The 24,146-nt window shown below is 37.9% G+C and overlaps 1 protein-coding gene across 3 annotated transcripts in view; it reads right to left on the reverse strand.

Annotated features, from left to right (window-relative positions):
- LOC122808689 (hepatic lectin-like) overlaps window positions 1-23,564 on the reverse strand; it is a 440,487-nt gene extending 416,923 nt beyond the window's left edge. For 2 of the 3 annotated variants that reach the window (XM_044079677.1, XM_044079675.1), the window contains exon 1: window positions 23,230-23,564. In XM_044079677.1, coding sequence (XP_043935612.1) covers window positions 23,230-23,338 — 109 coding nt within the window. In that variant the 5' untranslated portion in view covers window positions 23,339-23,564. The remainder of the gene's footprint in view (window positions 1-23,229) is intronic. The other variant, XM_044079676.1, reaches the window with a different exon arrangement.
- Between the last annotated feature and the right edge of the window lie 582 nt (window positions 23,565-24,146).

Below are 24,146 nucleotides of genomic sequence, written 5' to 3' on the forward strand. Positions count from 1 at the left end.
CTGCTTTTGCTCTGCGTTCTACGTAGGGCAAATATCCAGACCTTTCAGATTCAGAATCAGTGAACATTTAAGTGATATCAAGATCAATAGGTTATCCAATGCGCTACATAAACATACTTTGAAACACAAAACTGCCAAGTTTACATTTACCATAATTGACATAATTCAATGTAGTAAAACATGTAAATCAGGATGGCATTCTATTTTAAACCAAAAAATGTATTATTAGGCTAGGTGCATTATTTAATCCTGGCCTGAATGAGTTAAGTTAATCTTCTTAATTGTTCGACCAATTAATGGATGGCTGTAATTAATTTTACTGACCTTATACCTATATAAGCATGTAGAACTGTCTCTACACACTAGGGGTTGGGCGGATGGCCTAATGGTTAAGGTGTTTGCCTTGCAAACGCAAGGTACAGGGTTTGAATCTCACTGGGGATAATTGGCTAGGCTTAAAATGGCTCACAAGGGCAGTTAGCCTAGTACTAATCTATGAACTCTATGAACTCTATAATGCACTGAAGAAGGCTATTACTCAGCCAAAACTGGTTTGCTGCTTATGGATTTTTGGGTTTGCCACAATAAAAATATTTAAATATTTATTTTGAAACTTCTCCTGGTGCTGGATTTTTTCTTTTGGATTCTACATTGATGGTTTAATTTGTGCACCCTGTCTCCTTTGTGTGTATTTGGTTTGATCTACAAGTCTAACAGTATAACAGTGCAGTGGTCCTCAGACATTAATAAACTATGCAATAAAAGGAAGAAACTCCTAAGACTATATAGCAGAACAAATGACCCCCAAATTAAGGAGGACATAAAAAATGACATAAGAAAAATAAAGACAACTCTTGAACTCAGACTAGCTATAGAAGCCAAAGACAACTACAAATCCTTTTTAATTTGGTCAGAAAAAGAGACATGTCAGTGGTTTGTTGACTGTCAAGACATATGCCTAGCCATTGAAGTAGAACAGCTAAAACAACTTTCACTGACAGTGGAGTTTGGCAGTGTGTGGAGAGACCACCACATAGGGGTGCAGGGGAGCTTGCCCACATGCAAAAATAACTTATTAGTAAGGTTCACAGAAAGGTGTTTTGGACATTTTTTAATGGACTGGCACTCAGTTAAAGAGTTGTTCAACTATCAACATGAATGCATCAGAATAATAAGAAATACCACCTAACATTGTTCCAAGCCTATGCATAAGTGTCAAATGAGGATCTTTAGTTAACAAAGTTCATGGATGATTGTAAACTGGGAGTAGTTAAGTCAACCACTAACAAACATGACCTGCATCATGAGCTTACACTTGTCAGTAACTGGGGTTCTAAAATGGGCTCGAGCTCAATGCCAAAATGTGCAACATTGTTGGATTTAGTAAGCATCTCCTACCTTCAGCTTATAACATAAATAACACTCCGCCTCAAAATGAAAAGGTCATGAGACATCTGGGCACATGAGTGGGCAGCTCCCTTACATTTGACCATCACATTGCAATGGTGGTTAGGAAATCAATTTGCTTTGCACGGCTTATACAAAAAGGGATTTCTTTAAGATCAAAAGATGTTCTAATCTCCTTTCACTCGTTAGACCTATCAATTAGTACAATGTCCTTTATTGGATGTACCTTATTAAAAAGATCAAGCAAATGGAAAGATTACAGAGGTTTTTAATTGAAAATATTGGGGCCCTAGAAGATCTGAGCTACAAAGAAAGACTGGAGTCTTTGTCCCTATACTTAGATTCATATAGACTCCATAGGGGTGACCTGTTGACCTGTGTCTTGCTTATCAGGCTGTGAGGGGTCCAGTAGTTCAAGAACTCTCATTCCTCAATAAATCAAACAGTCCAGCTAACTCTAGGGCCAAAGATCTAAATCTACTCCAATGAATAAACAAATAAGATGAAGAAAAGAGATGGATTTTTCATTCAGTGCCTAGCCCTTCTCTGGAACAAATTCCCTCTGTAAGCTAAGCAGAGTGTCACACTGTCTGTCTATCTTTAAGAAGGAGCTGGACAACTGAATGGATGTTCATAATGTTCATAAATTAGTTTCAAATCTGACTTGCTTGGTCCTTCTTGAAATGAGAGGTAAAGCATGTGGGAGGCATTGTATATGTGTGTGTGTATGTATGCATGGAAGCACATCATGTTGCATGTGGGAGGTATTGTGTGTGTGTGTGTGTATGTGTATATATATATATATATATATATATATGTGTGTGTGTGTGTGTGTGTGTGTGTGTGTGTGTGTGTGTGTGTGTGTGTGTGTGTACATGGAAGCACATCATGTTGAATATTATTTTCTCAAATGTTTGCCAAGTCCGGAGCATGTACTGCTTATGAAAAGTAGTTTTTGCCAAATGTTGTATGAGTCAAATGTGGGAGATGTCAAACTACGGAGTATGTATTTCTTGTAGGTATTTGTAAGTTTTGATTGCTGGTGCTGAAGTTTTTCTATATACAGAAAGTTTCAGTATTAAGGGGAAGCAGTATATGGGTAAGTGTTTCTGGGTTAGAGATTGAGTGAGGGCTATGTAAGGGGAATGGAGGTAGGTGTATCTGCATGTTTACAGATCAAGGTTAGAGTTAGTGTTAAGATAGGGAATAGATGATAGGAGTGTGTATATGGGTGTGCATGTGTATGTATGTATGTGTGTGCATGTGTATGTGCTTTTGTGTGTGTGTGTGTGTGTGTGTGTGTGTGTGTGTGTGTGTGTGTGTGTGTGTGTGTGTGTGTGTGTGTGTGTGTCTATTTCTTGCAAGGCCTGTCTTAGATGAAATGGTACTCTAGGCAAAGCACTTCATGGTTCCCACTCTCAGTCCACTCTCCCCACTACCACATAACCTAGTGCCCTCCAATTTCCCCAATCCTGACCTCTCCACACAATCCAGATAAACGTTTCCTTGACATTTCAGATTTTGCCTTACACTACAGCTTTTCCAGCATTGTTACAACATACCCCAACCCAACACCCTAATAATGGGCAATTTCAACTACCCCACCATTAACTGGGAAAACTACTCATGTACCAACTCTTTTGCTCAACGTTTTCTGGAATTCATAAATTCCAATGCCTTGGATCAACTTATCCACACCCCCACCAGGGGCAGCAATATCCTAGACCTGGTTATTACAAACATGTGCGACTGGTGTTTCACACCAGAGGTCAATTCCTCGTTGGCGAGATCCGACCACAAGCTAATCAGCCTAGACATCCACATCCCGCCCCCACCCCCATTAGGGAAACCACCGTAAAAAATTTCTCCAAAATCAACTCCATGCTTCTTAAGACAGAAGTGGCAAACTTCACAACAGCCATGCAGACGGACAATAGAGGTACAACTGCTGAATCCTACACAAATGCAGTTTATAAGCACTTACATGAGTGGATGGATCATGCTATCCCTAACAGAACCAAGATGCTATCCTCCAAAAAAGGAAGCCAATCTGGTGGTCCCCTGCCATAAACAAACTCTACAACAGAAGAAAGAAACTGTTGCAAAAAAGAGTAAAATCCCATGACTGGAAGAACTCCCTGGTCAGCCTCAGTAAGAAGCTGAGATCCCTCATAAACTCCTCCAAAGCTAGTTATGAAAACAAAATTGCCACTGATTCTAAAGACAACCACAAAGCATTCTACAGCTATGTCAAGAATTTCAATGGCAACACTCAGATCTGCTCTGAGTTACAGCAGGATGGCACTAAATATACAGAACCAACTGATATTGCCAACATCCTGGCAGATAGGTTCAGTGCTAACTTTACACCCCCTCACCCCCTAAAGGGCCTGTCTCTGTAATGGAAGAATGCAAAGTTCCTGTAATCACGGCTGCACAAGTAAAAACTACACTCTCCAAAGACAAGAACACAGCATCCATGGGACCTGACAACATCCCAGGCTGCATTCTACATGAACTACAGAATGAACTGGCACCCCACCTAAGCACCATGTTCAATCATAGCCTCACCTCAGGCTTTGTACCCACTGAATGGCACACAATTACAGTTATCCCACTCTACAAAGAGGGAGCCACCACGAACCCAGGGAACTACTGCCCCATTAGCCTAACAAGCCTGGTATCATCATGGAACTTATAAACAAAAACATTGGTAATCTCCAAACTCTGGACCCCACCCAGTTCGGGTTTGTAAAAGGCAGATCATGTCTCCTAAACCTGATTGACTTCTTTGAAGCAGTCACCAAAGCTGTAGACAAGGGTAAGGTGGTTCACACAGCCTATCTAGATCTCACCAAGGCTTTTGGCACCATTCCCCACTCTGTAATTATAGATAAACTCACTAAACTAGGTATAAATCCCTATGTCACAAGATGAGTTGCCAACTGGCTTACTGACAGAACCCACACTCTGAAAGTAGCAGACTCCAAATCCGACTTCAGACCAGGGACAAGTGGAGTACCACAGGGTTCAGTCCTAGGTCCTCTCCTGTTTGGTATCTACTTTTCTGAAGTACAGGCTAACACAGAAGGTCTTTGGCTAATGAAGTTCACAGATGACTGCAAACTAGGAGCCATAACTGAAACTCCTAACAATGTGGACATCCTACAAAAGGGCCTCACTGAGAGAGATGCCTGGTGTCAAAGCCATGGTCTCAAGCTCAATGCCAAAAAGCGCATTGTCATTCTCTTTGGTAAAAACTCTGCACCCATGAGTTATCACATAGGTGGTCATCTACTTAACACTGAAAGTTTGATAAGAGACCTTGGGACACAGGTGGACAGTAGTCTCTCCTTTGATAATCACATCACCACAGTAGTCAGGAAATCCTTCTACGTGGCACACCTCATCACAAAAGGTTTCTCATCCAGGAAAAAAGAGGTCATTGTTCCCCTCTACTCGTCACTCATTAGACCCATTATAGAGTACAACTCCCCTTTTGGTATGTACCTCACAAGACATCTACAACTGGAAAGGCCACAGAAATACCTCACAAAGAGGATTACCAGCCTCAAACAGATGCTCTATGCAGACCATCTCAAAAAACTCCAGCTTTACTCCTTCGCATATCGCCTACTCAGACGGGATCTCTGCCTAACATACAAAGCTATGTCAAACCCAGAGCTGTTAGACATGCTCCACTTAAAGGAATCCAAATCCCTCTGAGCTAAACTCTCTAGGAACCTAAACCTTGTCACTACAATAAACAGAACATGCTGGAGGGATAGATTCCTGTCCCAGAGACTTCCCATACTCTGGAACAAACTACCTATCTATATCAAACAGAGATCCTCATTAGCACTCTTCAAGAAAAATCTTGATGACTGGATGGGAAATAGGAAATTCACCCCGGGGTTCACCTCTGTTGCTCTGCTCGACAGTGGCACAGGAAAATAATTTTCTTGGGTGGCAAAAGCCAGGGTACCTTTTTGGCTAGGCTTGTATAGGCCCCAGGGCCGATAACCTAGTACATACCTATGAACCTATGAACTGGTCAAGACTGTTCTGTAATAATGATGGGGTTTTAGATGCTCTGAAATAAATTTTAAAGCTTTTCCCTAAGCTTTATCTTCCAGTTATGGGATAAGCATGAAACATGACTGAGGAAATACATTCAGTCTTCCTCTTCAACTTTGCTTTTTCCCCATATCCTTCCAGTACAATCTAACAGGCCAAAACTGCACTATAATAACTGTGAATGAAATGATTGTATTAACCCAGAGGTCTTGGACTCCCTATGCCCATCAAAAGCTATTGGGTTAGAGGTCTTCTAAGGTCAAATTCAGAGCTTTTTCTACCTTTTAAACCAATGATGGCGTGAAAAAAATCATGAGAAAGAAAAGGAATCCATTTTATTTTCTTTCATGGACAAAATATGTTGTGCACAAGACTTAATGTACAAAGCTGCCAAAATAATAGTTTACAACAGACTAAGAAGACAAATGCCTACAAAGATACATACGTTATATCAGAGGAACTGTGCCTGTCTCCCTAATTAACGTGTTAGATTGGGATGAAAGTATAAAAGTGAAGAAACAAATGGCTTCATTCGTATATATCAAATGGATACTGTCATAGATGTTTACACACACACACACACACACACACATATATATATATATATATATATATATATATATATATATATATATATATATGTATGTATATATATATATATATATGGGTCTAGTACGTTTGATCAAAAGTCCGAAACCCAAATGGCCGGGCATAGTTACGCGAAAGTGCTTTTCACCGAAGAAGCACTTTCATGTAAGTATGCCTGTTGCCGAGGCCATACTACAGTGAGGATAAGGGAAAATTCCCTTTTCCCCACTGTAGTGCGGTCTCGGAGGGACAATATTAAAGTAGGGTGGGTGTGGGGGGCACAGCCACCCCACATGGGGGTGCAGGGGTCAAAGCCCCTCTGCAAAAACGTTAATGTAGTTTTTTTGGGGTTTTTTTTTTGTTATGAACACGCTTTAATGAAAGCGCTTTTTTGATAAAAGTGCTTTCATTAAAGTGTGTTTGGTGGTTATGGATTCGGACGTTTGATAATTTGATCAAACATCCTAGATCCATATATATATATATATATATATATATATATATATATATATATATATATATATATATATATACGTGTGTGTGTATGTGTATGTCTATATATATATATATATATATATATATATATATATATATATATATATATATATATATATATAGATATATAGATATAGATAGACATAGATATATATCTACGGGATGCCGTTTCATCTTTTCTCCCAAAGAAAGCTACCTTTCTGTATCATATCATTCTGATCTCCAGACTGGGATGAAACCGAATAACAAACAGAGCTCAGTAAAATATTTCAACTTTTTCCTGCAGACATATATAAACAGCATATCTCCGTGCTACTATGCCAAAAGAGAGACATTTGAATTAATGCCCAGTAGCTTATTGTAACATGAAAATATAATGAGCACAGTAATATAGTCCAATTTGTTGCTCATTGACAGTACACTGCCCCTAGACAAGCTTTAGTGACAATCTGTACATACCTCTGGTATCTGATTTTAAGAAAAAGTTACAGAAATAATGTCCACATTATCCTTAACCCCTACACAAGCTGACGTGAACTTCTGCCCACACCTCTGGCTTTCAATTGTGATGAAAATTCAAGAAATAATAATCATGTTGTCCTTAGCTACACACATTCTATGCAACATTCTGTGTACACATATGAGGTTTTGTAATGAATGTGAGAAAAATAATGACCTCACCATCCCCAGCCCCCACACAAACTATAAGGAACTTCTCTACATGCTTCTGAGCCTTCCTTGTGAGGAAAGGTAAATAAACAATGGCTGTACCAAGCACAGCACACAGTGAACTTCGTGCACACCTATGGTTATGTCCAGTTTTAGTCTAGGTGAGTGTATGGCAGAAGCCATACTTAAGCCAGTGTTAAAATTAATTTTTACAATCTGGGGTATAGTGGCTGTCAGACTTCCAGAGGCTCTGTAGGTGTAAACATTCTGTGATGCACTTTATGATTTATTTATTAAAGATAATTAATTTTCAACTCTTCATTTTTACTGCTATCCAAAAGAGTTACATATGAATGAATCTAGCAATATTGTGTGTGCCACACACACACACACACACACACACACACACACACACACACACACACACACACACACACACACACACACACAGGTTTCGTAGTTATATACTAGACTAATGATTACCAGGGCCTTTATATGCCTAGCTGTGCAATGCAACCTGATTGTGACCCTGTGTATCATGGGCATTTAATGTGGTGGGGGGGGTGTATTTTGGTTTTGAAGTTTCTAGAGTTTATGTGGGGAGTATGTAAGTTTGGGCATTACAGTTTGCCTCTATATATCAGCTATGTGGTTGCTTCTTATGTTTACACTATTCATATTACAAGTATATTTGCTAATTTGAACATTTCATATCTGTTAACACAACTAAACATTTGATATTAGAAAGCTGTTTACTTGTAACACGGATTTGGTTGTGGACATGGGAATTTGTACTTGGAGTTCCTTTTATATTGGTCAGATGACTTGTCCTTGAAAATATTGTACAGCAACTTCTTTTATTATATGGGATGCCACAGGAGCAAGAACCCTCACTATAAACAAACACACACTGTAACACAGAAATGCAGTTTTTACAAAGTATATATGTAGTTACAATATACACATCACAGTAGAATCACCAATTAGATATTAAAGAATGCTTTTAGATAATAACATTCTCAGCATTATATAAGCTTGAGTTGAATGCAGAGTCCCCACCTTTTTAAATGCCAAAAGTGGGACTTCTTTATGTAATGGTGAGATTTTGTAAGACAAGCCATATCCACAACTAGTGCACATGACTGTGGAGTCCACTTTTTTGCCAAAATAAAAGCTCACTTGTGTAGAATTTCAGTTGTTTCTACTGTTTCATGTAGTATTAAAGTGTTTTGGGCATACAATAAGTCTTTTATGCAAATTGTGTGCATTTATGGAATGCATTTTCTCCTAAAATATCAGGACATTTGGCATTTTTCGGACACAGCTGCTGAAATAGGGACTGTCACTTGTAAATAAGGACAGGATTAACCTGAGTTGAATGAATATATCTAAAACATTTATTTATTTTTTATGTTTTACGTGTATTTTTCTTCAACCACTGTAGAGTTGAATTGCAAATCTTCTTCAGTTGCCTAGTAACCAAGCACAAGGCACATTTATAAATAACCGTAGGCTGCTTCCTTTTCTGTTTTCATTTAAAGAAGATATTTCTGACAGCATTCCTAGATCTTATTTGCAAATTTGTTATAGTAATATTTACATTTACTTTTAAGTATTGTTCTTTACAGTTGTATTTAAGTGCTGCTTGCAAGCTTTAGGATTTTTTTGACTAATCACTGACAAGACTGAAGGATGAAACATAATTCTACTCATGTAGTTTTTTTGAGATGCATTATCATTAAATACAATTGCTTTACAGGGTGCTTGTTTTTATAGGGTACAAGGTTTAATTACAAGTTATCTGTGTTTGGCACACTGCTCAGGGATCACAAATGTATGATTTGCTTCATTTGTATTTAAACATTGAGATTGCACTATCTTGGATAATTCACATTATTCTGAGATATACCGATCTTGGAGTTTATCAGAATACGTTGAGGTGTTGGGGCACAATCTTCCATGCAAAAACACTTTGCCAAAGATTTCCAGTTGCCACTGTTACTCTCTAAGTTCAAGACTTAAGTGAACACACTTCAATTATTAATGTCTAAGCTTTAGTTATACAAGATGATACATCAGATGAGGTTCTCTGATAACTCAAAAATCCAGAAATATTGGCATAGACAAGAAAAACCTTTTATATTAACTATTGGTAGTGAAAATCCAAGTTTACTTGATTGGTGATAAAATGGAGTTTTTCTCCATCATTCATTCATTCATTCATTTATTTCTACCAGTGTAAATAAATGTCTCAATCCTGTCTTTTTTCCAGTATCCGGATCTCCTTTTCACAGTCAATAATTTCTATGAGAGTAAAGAAGTTTCTCAGGCTACATACCTCTCAGCTTGTTAGCATGTGAAATGTGGACAAAGCTTAAAATAATGGGGGAATAAAGCCCAAAATATTGGCAGATTTTAAATGTTGCTCATATAACAAGATTTGTGTTTTCAAAGGACATGAAGTCTGAAACTCAAATGCATTCCATTATTTACTTACTTCAGTCCTCAGTGATATATTAGAAAACCAGAAATTTTGAGGAACAGACCAAAACTGAGGCAAAAATCTGGACATTCTGTGGAAATCTGTTCAGTTGAGAGGTACTCGGTGTCTACTGCTATTAAGTTGTCCTGAAATATATAGCCTTTAAATATGTTCAGACTATATTTTGTCATCTATTTTCTGCATAAACACATCTGCGGATGCTCTTTTAGACAGCATCACATCCATCAGTAATATCTGTCTCATATTTACCTTGCAGTTGAAATAAACACTGACAGTGAAACATCTTTTCTGATGGCATATAAAAATGAGTTTGCCACTGCCATCCATTTCACTTAAGCAGTAGCATATTTCATTTATATACAGTAGAAGAATCATCTCAAGTCCTTTCCGTGGATCCTTGTATTTTTTACCATGTTTGATGTTGCTGCTTCTGCATGGAGGCTGGTCTAATTAGAAACTTTTCTGGAAAAAAAAAAACAATTTCTCATATCTCCTTTCATATTTCTGCATTGCATCTTGAGCTAATTTCCACCTGGTCTTTTATTTTTTGAAGGAGTGTATTTACTTTAACATAGTGGATTCCCTGGTTTACTATGTGAATTATAAATCATCATTGGTCAACTGTTAAAAATGTTGACCCGAAATGCTGAATTCTGAATAGTAAATCACAGTGAAAATGAATACATTGACCACCATGGTTCAATGTATTCGACATAGCAGGAGGTGATGTCACTCAGCTCCTGCTATGCATATTAACGTACCGTTCAACTCTATGGTTAATGGTACGTTAATTCTATTTTGCAGGTGGGGGGCTATGCCCACCTGCACCCCCCCCACACCCCCTGCACATTAAATATACCAACTCCAAGATTGCACTTCAGTGAGGAAATGTGCTAATTCCCTGTTCCTCACTGAAGTGAGACCTCCCTTCCCAATGTCAGTACACCACTTGTCAAATGATCAAGTGTACAAGTCATCTCAATCATCTGTGCTCGACCTCTGGTGGTTTGCTTATATGCCCCTAGCAAACCCTGATTTCGACCTTTGGTGCTTCTACTGGCTGCACTTTGTTTAAGTCATAGTAAACCAGATTGCCTTGAAGTACTTACACTTTTATCATGTTCCCACCATTTTATTTTTCAAGGACTGTGTACATAATGCTATATAATCTTTATATGTCTTCAGAAGATGACCATAAACCATGTAATTGCCCTATACCAAACTGCGCCATATGTGCCCAGGTTAAAACTCAGTCTACAGCACTGCACACAGAGCTCTAAATGAAGTCCATGCCAGCCATGTCCATAGGGGGGTAATAACTTCCTACCTTCTGCTACTACATCTTCCTTCACAAGCCAGTGATCTATCTGCTGTCCTTTATGCTTTGTCACATTGATCACCTATAAATCAGTAATTTATGCTCTTTCATGCACTTTTCTACTTACTTCTGCTTCTGCCTCCTCACTCAGTCTGTATTTCTTTCTAAGGGTGTTGTTGCCATGATGCATTATTTTCAGCTTTTTTCCATTTACTTTAATCTACTGTGTTAAACTGAATTTGTAGCCTTACAGTATGACAGAAAGGTTTATTTTTGTTCATAGGTTCATAGGTTCATAGGTTCATAGGTTCATACTAGGCTATCTGCCCGAGGGCATTTACAAGCCGGGAACTATACCCATTATTTTGCTGTGCCTCTGTCACACTGAGGTAATCCCTGCCATCCATTGGTCAAGATTTCTCTTGAACAAGGCCAGTGCTCTGCCTCACATGTACCGGGATTTTGTTCCACAGCATAGGAGTCTTTGGGTGATGAATCTATCCCTCCAACACTTGTGGCTCTGATGGATCTAGATTTTTGAGGTGAAGCATATTCATCAAATCTGGGTTTGACATGGCCTTGTATGTTAATAGAGCTGGAGTTCTTTCAGTCGGGCAGCATAGGACAGATTTTTGAGACCCTTTATCCTTTTGGTGAGGAACTTTGTGGCCTCTCCAGCTGCTGCAAGTGTCGGGTCAGATACATTCCGAATGGGGCATTGTACTCAATCATTGGTCTGATGAGTGATGAGTAAAGGGAGACTATGACCTCCCTTGATCTAGATGAGAATCCCTTCATGATAAGGTGGGCAATGTAGAAGGTCTTCCTAACTACTTTAGCTACATGGGTGTCGAATGACAGACTACTATCAACCTGGGTCCCCAGGTCCCTGATAACTTCTTCTGTGCTCAGTGGATTGCCACCTATTTGGTAGCTAGACTATGCATTTTTGGCATTTAACTTTAGGGGCTCTGGCACCAGTTATCCATTTCTGTGAGACCCTTCTGAAGGATATCTGTGTCAGATGTGTTTTTTTGCAGTCATCTGCAAACTTTGTCAGCCATAACCCTCCTGTGTTTGCTTGTACAAAGTAGATGCCAAACAAGAGGGACTGAGCCCTGTGGGACACCACTTGTGACAGGCTTTGAGTCTGACATGGCGCCAGCAGCTCTGACCCTGTGGGTTCTGTCACTTTTGCAACCCATCTTGTGATGTATGGGTTGACATTTAAGCTGATGAGTTTTTCAATGATACCCGAATGGGGTATTGTATCCCAGATCGGGACTGCCTTTCCTCATCAATGGCTTTGGTGACTGTTTCGGCATGATCTGCCTTTGACAAAGCCAAACTGGGTTGGATCCAAAGTCTGCAAATTCCTATGTCTTTATTTATGAGGTCCATTATGATCCTCCATGGCTTTGCATGAAGTGGTACCACAGTTGCAGCAGAGGTAAGACTTTGATTAAACAGCTGTCCTAGCTGTGGGTTTAATTCTCATTGAGTTCATGGAGGACACCATCAGGTCCCATGGATGCTGTGTTTTTTGCTTTGGAGAGAGCAGTTCTCACTTGGGCGCTGGAGATGTTTGGGGGGCTGCAATAGTATTGGGTATTGTAGTATTGTAGTATTGGGTGGTATGTTTTGTTCTCATGAAATAGGCAGCTGATTTAGTTCATAGGTATAGTTCATAGGTAAATATTTGGCTATCATCTGTAGATTACTACAATCCTAACCAAAAACCAGTGATCAGAATCAAACACCGTACCTTTTATACGTAAGATAAAGACCTTAACCGTTATGCCACATCCACCTCTGCTGAGATCATACTTGTACAATTGTTATTTCATTCCACTGGCTGCTTGGAAAGATGGACGTCTCACACTGGAGACCAAGTTTTGTAAACACATTCTAGTCATGGTCGATGGCTGTGGGCAACCTTGTATAGGACCTCTTGTGGAAAATGAAAGTTGTTTTTTTTTTTTTTTTTAACATTCTATCACTGTACGGAAAGAGTTAAAACAATAAATAAAACACAATCATCTGCAAAGGTACCAGTGAACAAGACCTACCAATCCTCACATTTACTGCCTGATTTCTTGAGACTGTATAAGACAATGCAGTAAAATATTGACTGATTGCTCAGATATAACTATCGGTCTTTTCTCTTGGGCACATGCAGTAATGTTTACACTGGTCTTGTAAAAATCTCTTCTTAACTAGAACAGTTAGGCAACTGTTTTCATTCATGCCTGTATTTGGCACATTTGTACACACACTGCAGTTTTAAACATGTTGCATTCCTTAGAGGTAGTAGTCCTCCTCCATGTAGGTTTTGCTTTTGGTAAAACTGAATAACTGATGGACAAGCCTTTAACATTTTTGGTTACTTATCTGGGTTTGATGCATCAGGTGCATGCACTACCAAAGCGCACTTTTCCTTCAGATTTGATTGTGTAGTGATGGGCTTACATGCAGCAGTCTTATCTTATCAAATTTCTTAAAATTCCACTGTAAATTTATTTTGTTTAAAGTGCTAAGGTAGTGACTATCTGACAGCGCATCACAATGGTGAATACTTTTCAGCCAGCTCTATTTGTACAAAACACTGTTGATGCAGTGTTACTAGGCACATCTGCCAGAGAAGTAACTAAGTAAATTGTCATCCTGGGCAGTGCCCAGAAAGCCCCCCCACACACACACACACACACAGACTAATATGGAATAAATGTCACCCCACTTCTCTTTTGCCAATTGGATTGCACTGCACCTAACAGATTGCACCTGGGGCATTCATCCCTTTTGCCCCATCCTAGGTATAATTCTGATGTCTACCACATGCCATTTTTGAAAAATTCATACCACAGTTTAAAAGACACCTCCAGAAACAGTGAAAATGCCCCAAAACAAGCCACCTAGCATAAGGCATTCATATTTCATGCTTCTGTCCTCATGTTAAACCATTCTGTCTAGCAGTAGATGGCCAACAATAGTATAGAAGCACAGAACTTTTTTTTCTTTAACCTTTAGCTTTCCTCATATCCTTTCTATTTAACTCTTCTAGTTGCCACCCCTTTTTGTTCTATTTTTATATTTATATACCCCTCTCTCTCTCTCTCTCTATATATATATTATATATATATATATATACACACACACACACACACACACACACATATATATATATATATATATATATATATATATACATACACACACACACACACACACACACACATACACACACACACACACACACACACGCATGCACACACACACACACACACACACACACACACACACACACGCATGCACACATATTTAGTACATCTTTGTGAAAATCATGTATGCTGTTACCTGCTGCCTCTCTTTACATGTATGTAGATCATTTTGATGTGTATCAGTTTGTATCTCTGCAACCCAAGCTGGGCTTAAAATTAAAAATTGTTGATGAGTGCCTTAAAGCAGTAAGCAGTGTTAAATAAAAATAAAAGGTATTAAAACAATGCACAGGGTAGATTAGCATGCCCTCTAAGAACCCTTCACCTTCTATATTTTATTCCTGTAAGGAATGCTACAATAAGAATTATTGGTTAGCTGAAGCTCGGGAGTATGGAGTTGTACTAATAGGGGTGGGCTGGTGTAGTCTACGTATGCATAAAGGATGGCCTTTTTTCACTAATCACATAAAAAACAACACCAAATCCCTCCTGTGTGTCAATAGCTTCATAAGTTTAAGTGGAAGGCATAAGGGTCAAAATAAGTTAAATAGGAGTCCTTTAGCAGCTGTTTATATGATACTGAAAAAGTTTCTTAGTTTTGGGGAAGTTTTGGGGAAGGGACACAATAAATATATTGCTATCAATTATCAGTCATTTTATGCTTTTGCTGCATTAATTTCTGTTTTGTGTTTGTATCTTTCTTTTTATTTATTTACAAAACTGATTTGTTTTAAAAGAATTCTTGTTAAAAGAAATCATATGATTGCTAAGCAACTGTGACCACTTCCTTTGAGTTTAGAAAGTGTATTTTGTAAGCATTAATTCCTGCTTTTAGTGGCAAAGGGGTCCAGTTTCTTCACTTCTATGACTCACTATCATATGTATATATTTATATCAGGAATTGTTTATATTTTGGTATGTAGAATAAATTGTAGGCATTCACTGTATGGCAGCTGTTATGGATTTGGAGCACTTCCTCTCATTTACATTTTCTGTTTATTTATATTTGTTTACCAGGGTGGGGCATTGATCTCAAATGACCATTTGCAGGCTTAACCAGAGTGAAAAGGATCACATAAAACATGAACAAAGCATATTTACACATACAAAGATATGCTAAAAAGCAAATATATAAACACATTTACAGATGCAAGAATAAACTACAAAATGTATTTCAAGAAGTAGTTATCAATGTCATAACAGGTATTGAATAAATGGAATTATGCTTAGCAGAGCTTTATGGATAAGATGCATTTATAGTGAGTGAGTTGGCTTATGCTACAGGAATAGCAGTGCATCATTATTTAGAGAGTATGAAGACATTAGAACAGGCAAGTAAGAACAGCTGCAGGACTCATTAAGCTCTCCTTCTATGTCTATTAAGATAATGTTGCAATCATTTTTTTTAATTTGCTGCTTTTTTATTTAGTTCAGTATATGAACTGTGCACTGCCCCCCATATGTAACCCCACCCCCCCGCTCTTTGTCACATTTCTCTTATGTTGCTTGTTCTGTACAGCTTGTTAATGTTAAGCCAGTCCTTTGTTCCATCATCCTTAATCCCAAATTTGCAGGTATTAAGCCATGGCCTTTCGACACACCCCACCTTACTCTTTGCTCAATAACCACAGTTTTGTATGCTTTCCCCTCATGCTTCAGCCCTTTTTTATTTCAGTCTCCCTGCCTAGTACAATTCCCATAACATAGTTTATGTACACTTGCATAACTTCTAAATTTTTATTACCCCGCCCCCAGCATCTCAACTTCAGTCACCTCTCCCTGCTTCTTTTGTGAGTTCTGAAAATATTTAACCACAATGTTTTGTGAGCTTTGAGTATGATCTTTTCTCATGTTCTTTCCACATCCGTGTCCATTCAGCCTCCAAACACATTTGTCCTTTGCTTTAAGTGACTCAGTTTCAGTTATGTATTGATATTGATGGACTTGTAAACATCAGCCTCTTTTTTATGCCAGGAAAACTACTGACCCTTAATGAGGGTCTCATAGTTTGCTACTTCACATTATCTCATTTATAGTAACCTTTCATTCTCCCTGCATGATGTGACAATCCCCCATTCAGTTAATCTAAGCTATTATAATGCTTGTGCCTGCAAATATTCCATTGCAATCAGTGCACTACTCCAGTAAATTTATTTATTTATTTATTATTTATTTACATTTGTTGACCGGGAGTGTCTGACTGGACATAGGTCCATTTTCAGCGGAGGCCCGGGGAGAAAAGCTCCACAGTTAAAATATACAGACAGTAGCTACATTGGATTTACATAGCAATTAACAATTTGATCAACACAGCAATTAACAATTACAAACATAGTAAACGTAAAAGTAGACAAATATAAATAAATAAATACATTCATAAATAAATAGATTTAAGCATACATCTGGTGGCACAGCAGACAGAATGGTTTATCAGGAATATTGTTTGAACAGTTCTCATTGTGGCTTGCCTGGCCACTGTAATAGTAGCACCAATGCCCCCCACCCCACCCCCACCCCACTAGCAGTGCTTAAAAGACATCCTCCTAAAGCAAATAGCTACAGCACTGACATCGGTTATCCATTGCTGCCATTTTAAAATAATTAGTGTTTCTACATATGCATATTTGAGAGCTTATGAGGTGTCTATTGCAGCTGTCGTTTGCCGTAGACACTCATTAAATCGTTTCCTTTTCCTTCGCTTTCTTTGACCATGTAGTTGTCATAACAGCCCTTCACTTAAACACTTGTGATTTTCATATAACCCTTCAGATTAGCAAACTTGATCTACATGCAGAATTATTTCAATACCACATCTCCCCACTCACAAAATGCAGAAACCACCAAAAGTAATGTCATACCTCTTGTAAACCATTTGTTTCTGAAGAATACTAACACATTGCACAAATTCTCCAATTTCAGATGCTTTATTGTAATTTAAATTAGGATTATTGGCAGTCAGATTTAACATTGGAAAACTAAAGGAACCATCTTGTTAAACCAACAGGAATTGAGTAAGTTTGTAGACTAGTATTTTTTCTGCAGTAGTCCTCCTTCTTTGCATTTCTTCTTTGAAGTTGAGCACATTCTCTGATGCAGCAAACAGTTTCACTTTTGACATTGTGCCCATGGCTACTTATTATTGAGATCAAAAACCCACTTTTGTCAGTTTAGCAGAATTTCCAGGCATGTGAAATGTTATCCCAATGCTTGCTGTCTAGACAGTCAGAATATAAAGATGCCTCAGATGACTATAGAACTGAAAAACCACCACAGCAGAGTAACTGAAAAACTACCTAAGTCTAAGTGGAAGGCATAAGGGTCAAAATAAGTTAAATAGGAGTGCTTTAGCAGCTGTTTATATGATACTGAAAAAGTTTCTTAGTTTTGGGGAAGTTTTGGGGAAGGGACACAATAAATATAGTGCTATCAATTATCAGTCATTTTATGCTTTTGCTGCATTAATTTCTGTTTTGCGTTTGCATCTTTCTTTTTATTTATTTACAAAACTGATTTGTTTTAAAAGAATTCTTGTTAAAAGAAATCATACGATTGTTAAGCAACTGTGACCACTTCCTTTGAGTTTAGAAAGTGTATTTCGTAAGCATTAATTCCTGCTTTTAGTGGCAAAGGGGTCCAGTTTCTTCACTTCTATGACTCACTAGCATATGTATATATTTATATCAGGAATTGTTTATATTTTGATATGTAGAATAAATTGTAGGCATTCACTGTATAGCAGCTGTTATGAATTTGGAGCACTTCCTCTCATTACATTTTCTGTTTATTTATATTTGTTTACCAGGGTGGGGCACTGATCTCAAATGACCTTCTGCAGGCTTAACCAGAGTGAAAAGGATCACATAAAACATGAACAAAGCATATTTACACATACAAGGATATGCTAAAAAGCAAATATATAAACACATTTACAGATGCAAGAATAAACTACAAAATGTATTTCAAGAAGTAGTTAGCAATGTCATAACAGGGATTGAATAAATGGAATTATGCTTAGCAGAGCTTTATGGATAAGATGCATGTATAATGAGTGAGCTGGCTTATGCTACAGGAATAGCAGTGCATCATTATTTAGAGAGTATGAAGACATTAGAAGAGGCAAGTAAGAATAGCTGCAGGACTCATTAAGCTCTCCTTCTATGTCTATTAAAATAATGTTGCAATCATTTTTTTAATTTGCTGCTTTTTTATTTAGTTCAGTATATGCACTGTGCACTGCCCCCCCATATGTAACCCCCCCCCCGCTCTTTGTCACATTTCTCTTGTGTTGCTTGTTCTGTACAGCTTGTTAACGTTAAGCCAGTCCTTTGTTCCATTATCCTTAATCCCAAATTTGCAGGTATTAAGCCATGGCCTTTCGACACACCCTACCTTACTCTTTGCTCAATAACCACAGTTTTGTATGCTTTCCCCTCATGCTTCAGCCCTTTTTTATTTCAGTCTCCCTGCCTAGTACAATTCCCATAACATAGTTTATGTACACTTGCATAACTTCTAAATTTTTATTACCCCGCCCCCAGCATCTCAACTTCAGTCACCTCTCCCTGCTTCTTTTGTGAGTTCTGAAAATATTTAACCACAATGTTTTGTGAGCTTTGAGTATGATCTTTTCTCATGTTCTTTCCACATCCGTGTCCATTCAGCCTCCAAACACATTTGTCCTTTGCTTTAAGTGACTCAGTTTCAGTTATGTATTGATATTGATGGACTTGTAAACATCAGCCTCTTTTTTATGCCAGGAAAACTACTGACCCTTAATGAGGGTCTCATAGTTTGCTACTTCACATTATCTCATTTATAGTAACCTTTCATTCTCCCTGCATGATGTGACAATCCCCCATTCAGTTAATCTAAGCTATTATAATGCTTGTGCCTGCAAATATTCCATTGCAATCAGTGCACTACTCCAGTAAATTTATTTATTTATTTATTATTTATTTACATTTGTTGACCAGGAGTGTCTGACTGGACATAGGTCCATTTTCAGCGGAGGCCCGGGGAGAAAAGCTCCTCAGTTAAAATATACCGACAGTAGTTACATTGGATTTACATAGCAATTAACAATTTGATCGACATAGCAATTAACAATTGCAAACATAGTAAACGTAAAAGTAGACAAATATAAATAAATACATTCATAAAAAAATAAATTTAAGCATACATCTGGTGACACAGCAGATAGAATGGTTTATCAGGAATATTGTTTGAACAGTTCTTATTGTGGCTTGCCTGGCCACTGTAATAGAAGCACCAATGCCCCCCGCCCACTAGCAGTGCTTAAAAGACATCTTCCTAAAGCAAATAGCTACAGCACTGACATCAGTTATCCATTGCTGCCATTTTAAATAAAATTCTCAGCTAGAGCGTCTTCTGTGGAGACATTCGTGAACGGGCGTACCTTCGTTGAAGGTTGTGCATTAGGGCCGGCGACTCAGCACGTAAAAATCAACTGCCAATCATTAGCGGACCGGAGTTCCGCTGTGGCGACTCTAACCGACAAGCCAGCGGACGGAGTTCCGCTGTGGCGACCCCTAACCGGGACAAGCCGAAAGACACAACAACAACAAAGTGTTTCTAGATATGTGTATTTGGGAGCTTATGAGGTGTCTATTGCAGCTGTCGTTTGCCGTAGACACTCATTAAATCGTTTCCTTTTCCTTCGCTTTCTTTGACCATGTAGTTGTCATAACAGCCCTTCACTTAAACACTTGTGATTTTCATATAACCCTTCAGATTAGCAAACTTGATCTACATGCAGAATTATTTCAATACCACATCTCCCCACTCACAAAATGCAGAAACCACCAAAAGTAATGTCATACCTCTTGTAAACCATTTGTTTCTGAACAATACTAACTAACACATTGCACAGATTCTCCAATGTCAGATGCTTTACTGTAATTTAAATTAGGATTATTGGCAGTCAGATTTAACATTGGAAAACTAAAGGAACCATCTTGTTAAACCAATAGGAATTGAGTAAGTCTGTAGACTAGTATTTTTTCTGCAGTAGCTCTCCTTTGCATTTCTTCTTTGAAGTTGAGCACATTCTCTGGTGCAGCAAACCATTTCACTTTTGGCATTGTGCCCATGGCTACTTATTATTGAGATCAAAAACCCACTTTTGTTACTTTAGCAGCATTTCCGGGTATGTGAAATGTTATCCCAATGCTTGCTGCCTAGACTGGCAGAATATAAAGATGCCTCAGATGACATCATTGGCTGCTGCATTATTAGAAGCTGTGCTGACTTCATCTTCTTCCACCATGTTAATACAATATGGGAAATACATTTCCAAAATGAAGCCTCTTGCCATTGTAATGCAAAGGATCAAGACACTATACTGTTTTCAGTAGCACTTCTTTTTGTTTATAATATAAAAACTCAGTTTTATGGGTCTGGTTTATGGGACGGAGGTATCAGCTTGAGCTACAAGTAATGGTGCACCTTCTGTATTTAAGTATTTTATTTCATTTATTTGTCGTATGATAACTGAGAATGTCTGACTGAGCCAATGGCCTGTCTTCAGCAGAGACCTGGGGGAAAAAATCCAGAACAGATTCAAAACATTTAAAGAATAGCTGACAAGTAATTATATACAAGTGGAGAAAAGCTTTACAATAGAAAAAAAATATTTACAATAGATTGGGGTGTACCTTATAAATAAGGGGATATGAGCTCCCATAACAGACTGAAGTATACTTACAGACTATTGTTATGAGAAATTATGATGAAGAATACAGTATGTACTACAAGTAGCAAAACACTTTTCAGAAATGGATAGCCTGTGTCAAGCAAAGTAATTTATAGCTATTCAAAATATTCACAATATTTCTAATATACGGAGGTGAAAAAATGCACTATTCTAAAGTCACAAAAGACAAAGTAATAGAATATGATTGGAAGAAGTAATGTGCAGGAGATAAAATTAAGGCTATAGAGAGAGAAATATAGTTGAATAGCATTAGGGGGAGATAAGAATGTTATTTACAATAAAGAAAAAAACGTAAAAACACCATTTTTTGCAGGGGGCAACCTTCCATGGGGAGTAACCATGCCAGACATCTCACTGCTATAGTTCTGGTGGACCCAGAACTCAGAGAGGGGTGATAAGGTGGGTTGGGTATGTTACAGAACAACGCAGTTGTAGGACATCCCTATTGGCTGGTGAGCAGACCATGGGCTGGAACTACTCTTCCTTACCTTCCCAACCTGATGATGCATTTCACTGGCATACAGAGGAAGGAGAATGGGTAAAAAAAAATCCTGGTCCCCTCCAGAATGACATCACTACTCCCAGTAGCTCAATAATTAGTCTTGGGGATGAGAGAACTAATGAATGATGAGGGTAAGACCTCATTCTGTGGTGATGAATGAGCCATATCAATGTACCAAAAAGAAGGCTTGATGGTCAGATGGGGTACTGGACCCCAAAAAAATAAATACATATACATATATACCAACATATCTACATAGATGGAAAAATAAACACCTCATGCAACCACCACACCACCCTTTACTAAGTATTATAGCTTGATGGTTCCTTCACCATGAACTAAGTTATATTTTGATATTTTGTATTATATGAAATATTTAAAATGAAAATGTTAACATCATTGTCTGATATTGCAACTCAGCTTACAGTTACCTAAGATAACACTGTATTTTCCATCTTTAGCTTTCCATGGTTTTTGATTATTCATTAAGTTGCTGATACTTGCTTACAGTTATTTCTCACCAGCATTACTTCCAGCTCTACTTGTAACATTCTTACTGCAATAAAACTTGAGCTGGTAAACTTTGATCAGGAATGGCAAGAGGTTTCCAGGCCAGATTCTGAACTGCCTGTCTCCTTCACTCATGTTCGGTCGTTCTGTAGCATATTATAATCACAGATCTACTGTAAGACACCAACTTCCTGAAAGCTGATGTACTGAAAGGATGAAAAAAAATGCCTGAAATTCAGAAGGGTGACAAAAATAATTTTTAATCTGTTTTTTTCAGGGGAGCAAGCCCTCTATACTCCCAAAGGTGGGGGCTCCTCACCCCAAACGTGTACGTGTATATAAAGTAATACTCCTAAAACAAGTTAAACATTGCTGGTGCACACTTAGAACTCACACTGGTAATGGTTTCACATGGGAAACAGGATTTGGTATGATGCCAGTCATCTTTTTTTTTCAGTACATTACTAACGCCGAATCAATTTTACCTTGAGTAACTCTAGGGAATCCTATAATTCACTACTGTTTTCAAACAAGAAAGCAAAAAAGGTACATAGACTGATTTGCTAACAAAACGTAGGTAATATGTAACAATGGTATGTCATGGCAGAAAATATTGGCATGTTACATTGAGATAATGTGCTTGGCTTCACCCATTAACAAAAAAGCTTCAAACTGTTTTCATTGTCTAGAGGACACCAGTAAGACCCAAAAAATGTTGCCATTTAGGGGTGTCACCTTTACAGATGCTCAGTGGTGAATATTTCTTAATGAAACATGAAATTCTACAAGCAGTTCATAGCCTCAGCCTCCTCAAAGGAACTGTTTTCATTTTTATCAAAATGAATACAAATTGTGGTCAAACTGTAGATTTTTGTTTTGTTTTAAAATATATTAGGAATTCTATTACAATGTCATTGCTTTCTGAAATTCCTATAGGAAAAATTGATTAAAAATATATTTCTGATTTTTGCATGACAGAACTGTCCACATTAAGACTAAAGACACATAAAAATCCTAAATCCTACTGTTGTCAAATAGCAAACTTTGCAAGTAATATGCAGATATTTTCCTAGAAGTGAAACAGCATATGATTTAGCTGAAAATGTTAATTTATATAGCACTTTATTTCCTTTTTGGATACTGCATAATGTCTAAGTGTCACTGTCTACTCTACATTAAACCCTCAGATAATAAATAATGGACACTTACCATCACTTTTGCTGCTTAGCTGTATGCCCTGAGACACATAATTTTTCTTCTCAAACTTTATATCAGCATAGGTAACATCTTCCATTTTGTGATTCCATGTAAAACTCATCTATTTGAGTCTTTTATAACCCAGTTTTTTTTTTCCGTCCTTAAATCGACAATTCTATTTTTATTCCAGCTGATTCTCTATTTTGCTGTGTTGTCATTGTGGAGCTGTCTGGCTCAGTTCTGTCTTTCATCTTTCATGTCCTCTTCTATATGCCATTGTGTCTGCATTTCCTCTGTGTCTGGTATGCATCCTTGTGTGTGTGTGTGTGTGTGTGTGTGTGTGTGTGTGTGTGTGTGTGTGTGTGTGTGTGTGTGTGTGTGTGTATGTGTGTGCTTATTACATTGAACAATTTCATTAGTCTGAACTGTATAACAGGAAAATTAAGCAATATAACAGGAAAGCTACACAGCTGTGTTGAAATGTGCTTTGCTTCTATTATCCACTGGTTTTGTTGAAATCAAATAAAAAACATACATCTGCTCATTATTGTATAACTGTCTGTTAAGCAACTTTTTTTTCTCAACAAGAGTAAACGAAAGTTCCAAAAACGTATGGAAAAAAAAATAACCCAGCTTTAAAAACAGACATTGCTTTTTTGTGGAAATGAACTGCTGCAGCTAAACCCATTTAAAAGTCTAACAAGGAACAAGGTTGGGAGGTTGGTTTAATGGTTAAGGTGTTTACAGACACACAATACAGGGTTTGATTCTCACAAGGGGTAATTGCCTAGTCCTTAAAAAGGCCTGCAAGAGCAGTTGGCCTAGTACTAATCCATGAACCTATGAAAAATGTGAATGCAGACTTGAAAACTGGTGCTATAAAAAGCTACAAATTTAAGTGACTGGATCACAAAATGTTTTAGAACTCT

This window comes from Protopterus annectens, chromosome 8.part0 (assembly GCF_019279795.1).
Source record: "Protopterus annectens isolate FY-2018-M chromosome 8.part0, PAN1.0, whole genome shotgun sequence".
NCBI classification, from domain to species: Eukaryota; Metazoa; Chordata; order Ceratodontiformes; family Protopteridae; genus Protopterus; species Protopterus annectens.